At 37.5% G+C, this 13500-nt stretch overlaps 1 protein-coding gene across 2 annotated transcripts in view; it reads left to right on the top strand.

The window, feature by feature from the left end:
- COL3A1 (collagen type III alpha 1 chain) overlaps positions 1 to 13500 on the top strand; it is a 51726-nt gene that overhangs the window by 16861 nt on the left and 21365 nt on the right. For both annotated transcript variants that reach the window (XM_035331608.1, XM_035331609.1), the window contains exons 2-14: positions 133 to 341; positions 2402 to 2434; positions 3033 to 3149; positions 5343 to 5414; positions 8335 to 8400; positions 8946 to 8999; positions 9220 to 9273; positions 9988 to 10041; positions 10200 to 10253; positions 11801 to 11854; positions 12339 to 12383; positions 12602 to 12655; positions 13333 to 13377. In XM_035331608.1, the coding sequence (XP_035187499.1) occupies positions 133 to 341; positions 2402 to 2434; positions 3033 to 3149; positions 5343 to 5414; positions 8335 to 8400; positions 8946 to 8999; positions 9220 to 9273; positions 9988 to 10041; positions 10200 to 10253; positions 11801 to 11854; positions 12339 to 12383; positions 12602 to 12655; positions 13333 to 13377 (911 nt within the window). The remainder of the gene's footprint in view (positions 1 to 132; positions 342 to 2401; positions 2435 to 3032; positions 3150 to 5342; positions 5415 to 8334; positions 8401 to 8945; positions 9000 to 9219; positions 9274 to 9987; positions 10042 to 10199; positions 10254 to 11800; positions 11855 to 12338; positions 12384 to 12601; positions 12656 to 13332; positions 13378 to 13500) is intronic.

Here is a 13500-nt window from a genome sequence, read left to right as displayed (position 1 = left end):
CTGTACACTGATAAACTATATCACAGTAGAAAACAAAACAGACTACTTGAAAGCTTTCATGTTAATCCTCTTTGATTTGTAAAATACATCTGTAATAATACTGAACATTATTTTTTTCTTTCTTTCCCACAGTCCTAGGAGGATGTACCCATCTTGGGCAGGTTTATGCTGACAGGGATGTTTGGAAACCAGAGCCATGCCAAATCTGTGTGTGTGACTCTGGATCTGTTCTCTGTGATGACATCATCTGTGATGACCAGGAGTTAGACTGCCCCAACCCAGAGATCCCCTTTGGAGAGTGCTGTCCAGTTTGTCCACAAACAACACCACAGCCTACAAAAGTAAGTCCTCAGTATAGTTACTTTGGTGTCACCTTCTTCTTGAGCTAGGCCAATCTCAACTGATTTTCTCTTAGATAGCTTTAAATACTTTTAAATACAAAGCATGTCACTTTATGACTCCAGGCAAATACTTAGAATGGGCAAGTTTTGCCAAATGAAATAAAAAACACTGAACTTTCACTGAGTTTTATCTTTATTTTGGTAAATTCAAGAATATATCACTATGTCTGTATTCCAGCAGTGGATTGGTACCAGATCTGATAAAATACTTGTTAGCCCTTTGGACCTTGCAGCTGAAAGCATGAAGTCCTTCAACCCACTTTTCCGTAGCCAACAGGCAAAGAGAAATAGAAACAAAGAGGAACAGAGGGCAATGATTAGCTATTCATTTTTTCTATTTATGACAAAACACAAGAATAATGCAAACAGCTTATTTGTCAACACGTAAATGTAAATCCATGTAACTATTGCCAGCACAATCTTCACAGCATGCTGTGAGCCTGCATTTCTTATCATTTCAATTCTGTATCTTTGTATAGTAAATTTATTATTGCAGAATTACTGTGTGACTTACTGCACTGTAAAGGAAAGTAAGCAGTATTAGCTAAAGCAGTTGCATCAACTTAACCTCATGAAAATATATATATATATTGTTAATGCATGCCAAATCTACCTAAACTGCCTCAGGCCTTGAGCTAGCTATACTGAAATCTGCATTGTAGAAATACTCAAAGGTCATCTGATAATTTCATCCTTGTTCAAGATCCATGAGATCTTAAAAAAAAAAAAAAAGTATTAAAAAGTTGAAGTATATTGATTTCCACAGGCACATTGACAGTTCTTAACCAGGCATTTAAATGGGACAGACTCCTGAGATTTTCATTGCTTCAAAGGTTGGGTTGTATTAAAAGAATTCTAATGAATGATCTGTCAGTATTTCAATATCCCAAGTTCCATTATGAATAAGAAATACAGATCCCTATAGAGATCCCTTTGTGTTCGTGTATAGAAGAGAGGAGAGACTGTGTGTGTGTAAGAGGAAAAGGCTAAAAAGAGATGCGTAGACAGAAGAGGAAGGCAGAAGATGCACAATTACAGCTTTATAAATAGTGTTTCTGTTTAAACATGAAAAGTCGCATACAAATGTGTATCCCAGTGTTGGTTCCAGTATTCTAGTGCACTTATACGGCTTCCAGAATTGCCTGAGCTGCTTTACTGAACAGTTTGTAGCTGCACAAATGAGTGGTCCATACAAGCATGATGGAGATTCAAGCACAGCTTCCTCTCTCTTTGAGTCTTGGAGCTGCTTTCTGTTCAGTTCCTGGAGTAAGGAGTTGTCATTTCAGCACTGAAATCCCCAAACAGGTTCAAACCCTATTTAATCAGTTCTGTGGTACCTTGTAACAAAAAGGCCATGTGGACTACTTCCTTCAGTCTTCAATTTGCAAGAGTTTAGTCAGCCCATTAGAAGCTGTCATACTGACCTTGAGTAATGGACAGGAAATCACCACCTTGAAAGATACAAGGTCGTTTCAGCTGAATATCCTTTGCTATCACTAGCAGGTGAATTCAAAAAAAAACATGATCTAAAATGCTAATTGAGAATCCAGATTGTAACCTAAGGATGAGTTACTGATTGAAAAATAAATTAATTGGGGGAGTAGGTCTGAAAGAAAATGAAAGTTAACTATTTCATCACGTGTATTAATGTGCTTTTTAGAAGGCAAGGAAGCAAATAATTTGTCTTTTACAGACTTTCACAGTGGACATCTGTCCCTATCGTAGTAAATGGCAAAGCTCTACTAACTTCATTAGCACCAGATTTTTGCCTGCAGTAGGTGCACACACTTTATGGATGCACCATGAATATGCAGATGAGATTGACTGAAAAAAAAAAAAAGGCTTTTAAATGTTTTGAATAAGAACAAATTTATTTGATAAAACTATATTTCATTATTTAAATGTATTTTCCTCTTGTTTATTTTTTTCATATATATTCAGTTTTCAGTTTGACTTTGTTTTTCTTTCTTAATTAAATTGTTTTTCCTTTTTTTTTCTAGCCTCCAGTCTCACAAGGCCCCAGGGGAGAACCTGTAAGTGCAGCTTTCTTTTTTTTAGCTTTTTTTTTTTTTCCAAGAAAACAAACAAAATCAAGAGCCAGTTATTACAGTGTGATATATGCCATTCAAGCTTCTGAGGTACCCAGCTTTCCTAGATGTCAGCACAGTCTGCAGTAAATCTGTGCAGTATTGTTATTTTGAAGTAATCTCTTTAGCTTCAACAGAACCCTTAATGATTCCAACTGGGGAAAAATAGACAGTGAGGAGAGTTTAGTCCAAACTGCATTACACGTTATTTTTGTTGTTGTTGCTTCTTCCCATAGAAGGAAAATCTGTGGTCCCCACTTGCAGTATTACTTTCATATTCAGGAATCGACCTGTTTAATATTTCTTGTGTGCTTGATCAAATATTGGATGCAATAAGGCTCCAGCAGCTAATAAAGGTTTCCTCATTTAAATTTGCCTACTGTTTGCATCTTTCCTGGATGATCAGGCATGTCCCTAATAGAGAAAGCTTCCCACCACCACAACCCCACAGACTTTGCTACGAATAGAAATGTTCGTCCCATGATGCCCTTGCACTTTGAGGCAAGCCTTGATGTCTCTATCTGCTGTGTTTGTGTCTTTGCAGGGCCCTCCTGGTCCTCCAGGCAGAAGTGGTACCCCTGGATCCCCAGGACAGCCAGGGAGCCCTGGAGCTCCTGGTCCCCCCGGCATCTGCCAGTCATGTCCCAGCATCAACGGAGGTGTAAGTCATCATTGTGTTCAGCTTCTACTTGTTGCCCATAAGCAATACTGTCCTGTGGACACCCACAGCCCTTGGCATGAAGCAGAGAGTCTGGGCTCTTGTGCAGGTGATGACTTCCAGAGATGAGTAAAAAGTGGATGGGGAGGGAGAGAAGCTTGACTGTCTCTCAATCTTTTCCAGTCCTCAACAAACCATCAGGAAGGTAAATTGACACAGCTGTGGCAAGCAGTCTGCAACTGGAAGGCACCCATGCTAAGGAGAAATTTTAGGCATAATATAGTCAATAGTAGCACTTCATTGACTTCAAAGGGCCATTATTTCGCCAGGAAAGCTTGGGGTGAACTGGAAATAGGAGACATCCTGTGTTATGCGAATCACAGGATTACCCTGATTGTTTTTGTTTTAAATAATACATAGGAAGGGGATTTTCAAAGGCAGTAAAGAATTTATCCGTTGTACCTTCACACATATGTTGTTTTCAAAGGCATTTGTCTTTCATTTGTGCCTTCGAAAAACACAGCTGAGTAATAGGTCAGCGTTTTGTTTCTCTGTAGTTTATTTGTTTTTCCATGAAATTTGGCTGGAGCACAATTAAATCTCTGTCTTATCTTATTTTTAAAACTTTTGGGCCAGATCTGACAAAAGACTTATATGACTCAGAAATAATCTGAGCTTAATCAAGCTTAATGACAAAGGAACTCTCTCACTTTCCTTTATTTTGCTTGTTTAACAAGGAAACATTCCCAGGCAACTAGACTGAAACTCATGTCCCCTGCTTGCAGAAAGGTTCCATTTTGGTTGCTGTTTCTTGTGTTCCCTCTTTATTTTTGGCCCAACAAATCTTGAATTCTCTCCTGAAAAGCAGGGCAGACACAGAAGGAAAGCTCCTGAGGTCTTACTGGGGTGGTGGTCAAAACCCCTGAGTCCCCTGTGCGGCACCAGCATCACCAAGATTAGCTGGCTAGTAAAGAGGAAACATTAATATTGCAATTTCATCTTTAGATGCCTAAAATTCTGTCCAATCCCCACTTTGGACATCTTCCGGATGTACAGACCATGATTTTTAGGCACAAGTGGCCTTGGTAGCTAAGTTTAGCAGTGTAGTATAATTGAGGAAAATATTTTCTTCATCTTAATTTTTTCTGCATGGGGCAGTATTCTTTTTTGCACTCTAAGTGTTTCATGCTGTTTGGTGGAAAATTTTAACTGCAGGTACTGTGCAGCTTGATTTTTAAGGTTGTTGATTCACAGTTAGCACTTAGTCAAGTGGTCCCATTGTCTCCCATGCAATGGAGCAAGCCCAACCTTATGAGATGGAATGGCTCTAATGCAAAACTGTTAAAATGTTACGATAAAACAGTTACTTTTGAACACAGGCCACTGTTCATAGCTTCCACATACTCTTCCCACTCAGGTGAGCCAAAACACTGAGGAAAGATATCTTGGTTTTATGTAATTCTGAAGCAATCATCAGGAAAGGACTGAGCTGCTGGGAGATGTGTCATAGGTCAGCTAACCAGACTCAGTGGACATCACAATAACATACCTAGATAACTACCACTTTTGGCTTGGAAGATGCAGATAGAAGGGAGGCTGAACTAGTCTCCAACTCCAATGCTGTTGAATCCTGTCCTGATGGCTGGTATCAATAGCACAGGATCCTTCTTGGGCCTGGCCAGTGGAAGAGCTGGGTCCAAGGTGGTTTGGGTTATCAGGCAGAACTCTGCATGTTATCAGCACACCAACCACCTATGTGCACTAATGCCATATTGTTCAACTAAGTTCCCTTATATCTGCCTAATAAGTCAATGTTAAATAGAAGCCTTACATAGGATCTCCTTGAAAAGCTGATTGTAAAATTCAATGGTTGGGGATTTTTTAAGCAGTATTTTATGTAAGTGGGCACATCAGAGAAGCTATGTGCTGTCACAAAGCCCCACAGGACATGATTTCTATTAATGCTTTTGACTGAACTTCCGTTGGTTTCCAGACAAATTGTCTAAGTGTTGAAACCAAGAACACAAAAGTTATTGGCTGGGCTTCTCTTATGGATGACGGTACTCAATGTATGCAAATGAGTTCTTCCTATTAATTTGCCATATAAATGTAAGAAAATACTTATTTGATTTGTAGCAAACATTTTCTCTCTCTCTCTTTTTTTTTTTTTTCTGTTTTTCTCTATTTCTCTTACAGAGTTTTTCTCCACAGTATGAATCCTATGACGTGAAGGCTGGCTCAGTTGGCATAGGTTACCCCCAGCCCATTGTAAGATGATAAAGCCTTTTATCTGTCCTTTTTTTTTTTTTTTTTTATTTAAAGAACAAACTTTCTGCTTGTAGATGATGCCTTGGATGTCTATGTATCCTGATTATAATTTAACAAATTACATTTTAATTTAATTATTGCCTGCAAGTGGAATGTGGTGTAAGACAGCAGTTTGCTTGGCAGCGTCATTCTAGAAAGTTACTATAGATTATCTGTGGGTGCTTTGTTTTGGGGCTGTTTTTTTCTTTTTTTTTTTTTTTTTTTTTTTCTCTCTCTTTCTTCCTTTTCATCTTTCTGATCTCTCTCTCATTAATTTTCTCATCCTGCCCAAGAGTTTACTTCTTTCTCACTTCCATACCCTCCTTATTTATCTGTTTTGGCATCTACTACTGATAGCTTCCCCCAGCTTCCACCACATTTTTACCCCTTCTACTGTCCCAAATCTTCCTTTATTCTTTCAACAGCATCCTGTCCTTACTCAGTGTGATTTTCCATACTTGTTCACATTTCCACAACTCAAATTTGCTTGATAACAAGTGAGAAAACCCCTGCTATAATCTCCTTTTCATCTCAGGCATCAAGCTTTTCACTTTTTTTATCATGATTTTTTTACCCACAGCTATTCAGACTGTGTACTAAGGATGCTGTGTCTCCCTGCTAGGCCTGGCCCAAGTTTTTCACAATTTTTCTAGTGAGCTAAAGCTTGGATTGCCTGAAAGAGTTATGCATGAGCTATGCTTACTATATAAATTAAATGGTAAAAGGTGTACCTCATGACTTTTCTTTTAGGCACTAGGATTTATAGATATTCACCACCGTTGACATGGATCATTCTTGCAGCAGTGATATCATACTGATATCTTTAAGTGTCTTTCTTGGTTCAGGCAATCTGCTATGTGATGGATGTGATGAATTGCTATTATTTGAACTGGGCTGCTGCTTTGTTTAAATGCAATCGTGATTGCTAATCTTGTGCTGCATAGCAAAGTTTGGGTACCACGTATTGCAATATATCCAGGCATTCCCAAGCAAACGTGTTGTTTTTCAGGGTTCCGTCAGATCATCTTGTGAAATAAATTTTATTTAATCATGGCAGCTGTTTGTCCTGTTCGTTATTTTCTCACCTTTATATGCATCTGTTTATTTCTACCTCATTCATTCGCTAATGTGATCATTCATCCATTTGTCTTATTCAGTCCTTTATTTTTGTATTTGTTTGTTCACTTATTTGTTTTCAGCTCCTTACAGTTTTTGCCCACAGCTTGTTGCATTATCTACATTTTGCTACTTGGTGTCTTAATATGGGACGCGCTGAACCATGCTTGTTATCAGGGTTATCTTTTAGTTAACAAGCATGGTCACTCCTCTCTCTTCTGGCATTTTTCCCTGAGGTGTTTACTGCTTGTGCTTTGATCACAATTAAATTAACAAATCAAGTCAATTTAAATAATAATTTAATTGGGCATCCTCGAGTGTTTTCAGTCAGAATTTTCTATATACTGTCACCTGTTGTTTTTTTTTATACTGCATCATGCAACGCATGACTGCAAAGTAAGTAGCAGAGCAGTAACAGGCAGATGTGACTAAATTCTCTAGAGCTATGCAGCTTTTAATGTTAACATTACGTAGATTCTTCCTGTTAATTTTAATAAATATCCAAACTGAAATAAAGTGGATGCATAATAAAATGAAAAATGTCATCCGTAGCACTGACGTTTTCCAATGGGTGGTTACCATGCCTGGTACTTCCTCAGTCACACATCTCCATTCTTTTCTTTCCGGTGGCTTTCTACTGCATGTAGACTGATTTTGTATTTTACATCTCCGTTTCTGTGTACTTTCTCATATAACCTCCACATGTTGGCTTTGACCCTTTCCACCAGTGCACATACCCTAACTAAAATCCGCTCATTTATCCACAGTCTGGAGACACTGGCAGCAAGCAAATGCCATTCCTAACAATGAGTTTATCTCTCCAGTGTGCACCCTGAAAAAGAATGACATCTCGTTTGTTTGTAGCCGTATGTCTGATGGACGGGTTGCAATTGAGGAGTTGATGGTTCCAATCCATGCTGAATCCAGACTGAGTCTGTGCCAAATGGGTTGTAACAGTGCACAGAGAGGGGCTGCCTGTTGTATTCATGTATTGAAGGCAACCCAGATTAACATATAGCTATACTATTAATCTCGTATTACAAAAATAAGTTTTGTGTGACATCTGCAACGCATGACCTATTCTGACATCATCTAACAATATCCCATGAAACAAACACTGCCATATTAAGGTACAGCATGTATTTGCTGTACTGCAGCACACTGTTTCTCATACAATACCTGTGCTTCATTTTTGGGGCTGTATCAAATCCACAGAGTTGGATTTAGCAAAAGCATTTTTAAAGAACCACATACAGCTGCAACAAGTCACTGTGCTAATTTTTGAAAACGTTTGCATATCAAATGCTTTTGTGGCTGTTGCTACTAAAAGTAGAAATATTAATTCTTTTCCCAAATTGAGAATTTCCTTAGTTTTTTTTTTATTTTACTCCATTTTTACCAATTAAATAAGGAACAGTGTTGCTGATTTGAGTTACTCCATGGGTATATTGAGATGTTATCCTCTGAGTCCTTTGGTTAGTCCAGGTATAATTTATGCCTTATGGTTTTGCACTGTTAATGTTCAGAAAAGGGCTCATGGGCAAAAATGCTTGCTTTGCTGACAAGCAACAAAAATATGGCCTTAATTCAGTAAGTCCTATGGTCATAAACAGAGTTCACTAACTGCACCAAGTGGATTTTTCTCAGTACTAATAAGCATTCACATGTAAAAATTTATTTCAGTTGTTGGTGAATATTGCAGCTGAATTAAGATTTGTAAATATATTACACTGATATAATGACTGTTTTTTAATCTACAATATAGAGTGGCTTTCCAGGACCCCCTGGCCCCAGCGGCCCCCCTGGCCCACCTGGTCATGCAGGTCCCCCTGTAAGTAAAATTAATCTTTTCATAAACGCCTGACTCTTCTATCTTAGCCTCTCCTTTTCTTTTTCATCAGTATTAGGTACATTTGCAGCCATTAAATCTAGATACTAAGAATTTTATGGTGTCATTTCTTATTAATGGGGCCCTACCATCTCTGCAGCACCAAGATTCAGTGGTTGAGGGCTCTACTCTGTGTTTATGCCTGGGGCTTACTGTGATTCTTCTTACTGTGATGTGGGGTGTCACCTAAAGTTTAATATTGCCCTTAAAATATACCACTGGCTATGAGTCTCTGCTAATATTCCCAAATGTTTGTTCACACAAAAATTTCAGTTGAGAAAAAGGAAACTGGAAATCCTAGTGCACACTCGGTAAACACAAAAAGGAGTTGAAATTTTCAATGTATATCCCCTCTGAGAGGAGTACTTTTAGTTCTGTTTTCATGGGGGCATATTCTGCTTGGTAATAAGATCATTACAAAATACATTAGCACCATGGCACAGTGCACGGAGTTATTCACATCTTAACTGCTTTTTGCTGCATCGTAGGGTTCTAATGGATACCAAGGTCCCCCCGGAGAACCAGGACAACCTGGCCCTTCTGTACGTATACATTACATATCATTATATATGTCAAAGGCATGCTCCTACAAGCACGAATCTCTGTGTCATCACTGGAGTGGATTGAAATCTGGCAGTTCATCCTGCCTGTTTGCTATTGTCTATGTCAATAGTAGAAATATTTTATGGCACTTAATGCATTTTTAATTTGAAAGAGACTTAATATCTATTGTTATATTTAATATTCATTATTTTTCTTCAGGGACCTCCAGGCCCTGCTGGCATGATAGGCCCAGCTGGTCCACCAGGAAAAGATGTAAGTTCACTATTATTTAAATTTTTGATAGATTTAAAAATAAGAAAAACAAATTTCATTAAATGTTAAGTTAGCAGAGCACATTGATACCATTGCATTTAAGAATTTTTAACATATCCCAATTTCTCAATTAAATAACATGACTGTAAGAAACTGGATTTGGCTTACGTCAGGTGTAAGTGTCTATTCCAAAAAAAAAAAAAAGTTTCAATTTTAGCAGGATATTTCGACTAACACAATTAGGAAAAAAAAAAATTAAAAGCAGACAGTAATGGTGGTTGCCTGCTCCCTTCAAGTCTTGCTTTTAGAGTTGAGGTTCCTAAAACAATCTTTTGACTCACAGCTGGAAATCCTGGATATGTATAGTACAGGGAGAGACAATCAGCTAAATCTTTTGTCCATTTTGAGTGTTTCACAGGGAAAAATATTTTTTTTCTGTGGTGATACCATTTCTAAAATGTTGGCTTGAAATATATTAGTTGTTAATCAAAATCTTGATTTAAAAAAAAAAAAAAAAAAGTGAGTTGATGAATTCTGGCAGTGTTTTTCAGAAGGTAGTCATAGTGTGTACCTTCACCCTTGTGTAATTTTTCTTGCTGTCTGAAGTGGAATTTTCACCTTCTTATTCCCACTCACCTTGATCTGTCAGGGCCAGATCTTTGCCAGTAACTGAAGCAATAGCAAAGAAGTCAGCAATTTACTTTCTTTCCACAGGGAGAACCAGGAAGACCAGGCAGAAATGGAGACCGTGGAATCCCTGGATTACCGGTATGCAAAAGCCCCCAATAACAGTGATAATCTAATGATAGGTTTTGTTTTACCATTTTGTATTAGTTAAGTGAACATGATACTTAATGAGCATTGGTTTGTGCCCTTCATACGGTAGGTATGTAAATGTACTCATTTTTCTGTGTTTGTGTGTTTAGGGTCACAAGGGACACCCTGGAATGCCTGGAATGCCTGGAATGAAAGGTTCACGAGTAAGTATTTATTAACTGTACTGGGTGCAATGGAGTCTGTTGCTCTACATGAGCCATGGTATTGCATTGCGCTCCTTCAGTCATCAATTTCCAGCTAACAAGATTGAATCATAGTAACACAGACAGTTAAATTTTATCTAGTTACCTCAATTGTATTGTTCCACACTGCATGTTGGGTTAAAGCATGTGTTCCAGAAAAGCATCCACTCTTAACTAATGCAAATAGAGACATGGAGAAATCAGAATTTTCTTTCAAAGAGAGTTCCACTAGCTAATAGCACTCATTATTTAAATGTGCTCCTTTATGTCTAACATCAAGTAACGACGACTGAATGTGTTACATGTCTGTCTGAAAGATCAGCAACCTGGTTCCTTCTATGTCAAGTAATGTGGAAACAGCAGCGCTACTTAAGTTATAAAATCCTAGGATCGAATACCATGTCTCTGTCTCTACAGCACCTAGCCCAAGACCCCAGTCTAAACAAAAATAATTCCGGTATTAAAAACATAAGTATATGATATGATAATTCTAAGTGATAATTAACTATTTAATAAAAATATTATTAAACATGATTCAAATATCTGATAAAGAAGAACAATAGTGACACGGGTACAATTTATGCTCCTTAGTTAAAGTCAACAGTAAGAAACCAATGTGTCAGCAAGCTAACCCATTGTGATATCATTTATTCAATTATAAATTGTATAAAGTGTAAGACAGTATACAGTCTAAAACTAATTATTATAAAAACAATTGCAGTAGCAGAATAATTAAACATTATACTGTATAAACTTTACTGACAAGGTGAAAGGTTGATTTAGATTAATAGATATTTTACAAACAGCTGTCTGTTGTTTATACAGTCTGTTTCCATCCACATCACCATTTCTTAACTTTATGACATTATACCTTTAAGTACAAAGGAAATTAATATAAATATACGTAAAAGTTAACTGAAGTCAAAGAAGATAAATTAAAAGTTCCCTTTCCACTTCTACTGTTTACGCTTTGGAAATTAAGATTAATCAATCATAACGATAAAGTTATTCACGATTTTAGAAATAATTGTTTATAATCTCTGCTCTAAGTACTCAGCTTGCACCTGTTATGGTAATGATATAATGAATATTTGCATTCAGCATTTATACCATGCATCTTTGTAACAGGACTAACAGGGTTCAGTCAACAGTATTTAAACATCTCTTTTAGCATAAATTTTAGACCTGTGTGAAGTCTAGAAACTAGCTGAAAAGAGACAGAGTGAGTTCTCAGCAGTGTAAACTGAAGCCCACAATTTAATGCACGTACACAGAGAGTTTTGTCACTATTTTTCCCCCGTAATTCTTTCTTAATCTCAATTTCCTACTGCTGTTCAGTAAGAATTTGTAACATACCTTCCTGTGGTTCAAAATCATTTTCAATCTTTTTCAAATTTAAAATATTCACAAGAAACAATGTACTTGAAGCTCATTAATTGGCCAAGGAGAATCAGGTTTTCTAGACCACTAGTAATAGTATTCACAGATATGGTTTTCTTTTCCCACAGGGTTTTGATGGAAAAGATGGTGCCAAAGGTGACAGTGGTGCTCCTGGTCCAAAGGTAAGAAACTGTAGTGTAATCTTTTTAATAGGTGCAAAAATACCCTCCATTATTTGTTACGTAGCTCTGCATTGCATATTATGCTATTCTGAAAAGCCATTAAGCATTAAAGAAACTGACTGAAGATCTCCATGAAAAGAACCATTCAAAAGGAGTTAGACTCTCTGATCTATGTCATGCCTTGATCCTATAGCTGTAACAAAGAAGAGATTCAAAAAGGACAGGACATGCCCAGATCATTTGACTTTATTGCATAACAATAAAGGACTAAGTCTTTCTAATTACTTTTTTCTGTTTAAATATTTTCTTTTGGTGGCTCAGGCCTCACAGATGTCTGTTCATGCTGTAGACACATAGCACCACACAGAAAGGGGCAAAGGGGTGGGCTGTCTCTTCCTCTTGAATAAACCAAAAAATGTCCTCACCAGAGATCATTCTGTAATTGTTTGTGTTTTGTTTTGTTTTGTTTTAATTTACATAACAGGGTGAAACCGGTATTCCTGGAGCAAACGGATCACCAGGCCAACCGGTAAATATGTGTACCCTGTAGCGCCTAAATGGAAGGGCCACTGGCACTTTCGCCCTAATAGATTTGTTAATCTTTTCATTTTTATTATTATTATTATTATTAACCTTAGTTACCCTACCACATACATTGACCAATAGTAAGGTCTGCAAATAAAAGCAGTACCAAGCCATATGTGTTTAGGAAACCATGTCATAAACTAGTTTTCTTATGTTTTCTAGGGACCAAGAGGACCAGCTGGTGAAAGAGGAAGACCTGGGAATCCTGGTGGCCCTGTAAGTAATTAATTGCAGCTGTTCTTATCAGCAAGCAGCATATATCTTGATTCAATATGTTGGGAATTCCTTGCTTGTTTTAAGATTTATCTTAAAACATCTGTAATGCAAAGGATTAGAAAACTGCATAGCATCTGTAAAATCATAAATGAAAACATATCCGTCCCCAGCTAACCAGCAATGTTTGTACAAACACTAGATAACCTGAGCAGCAGACCTGGCCTAACATGTCTGTAAGACAGGCAATTTATGGTTTAAATCGTACTGTTCTGGTATCACATTCTGTTAGGCTTTTGGAGCGATCTTTTTGTCTTTTATGTGAGTTAGAAGTAACTGCTATTTTGATCTTACTTATTTTTACTTTTATTTTTATTTACCAGAAAAACTGGCCACAGGTGATTCTTGTAACTGTTGTTTCTTTAAGAATTCTCAGATAATATTGTCGTGTCTTGCTGTCTCATCATTACAGTGCAAGTCACATGAAGTGATGGATATTCCTTCAATAACATTTAGTTAATTATTATTCCAGAATTTCACACTTGAGGAATCCTTGGGGTTTGGTAAACTAAGTGGGACTGTATAAACGCACAGAGACACTTAGTGAGTCATGGGTGTTAAGGCATGTGTGTTCTGTGCCCAGGCAGTGCTCTTATCAGACCCCTCTGTTCTTTCCATAGGGTGCCCATGGCAAAGATGGATCTCCAGGAGCAGCAGGCCCACCTGTAAGAAGACCTAGAGTTGTTTGAATTTGAATATTTGTGTTGATCAAGATGCTTGAGCCATACAGTGAAAATAGGAGATTTTCAACACTTTAAATCAGAATAGAATTGCTGTTCTCTATGCAG

This window comes from Oxyura jamaicensis, chromosome 7 (assembly GCF_011077185.1).
Source record: "Oxyura jamaicensis isolate SHBP4307 breed ruddy duck chromosome 7, BPBGC_Ojam_1.0, whole genome shotgun sequence".
In the NCBI taxonomy this organism is placed as follows: domain Eukaryota; kingdom Metazoa; phylum Chordata; class Aves; order Anseriformes; family Anatidae; genus Oxyura; species Oxyura jamaicensis.
The sequence above is the reverse complement of the archived record's forward strand: the minus strand, read 5'-3'. Positions and strand labels throughout refer to the sequence as shown.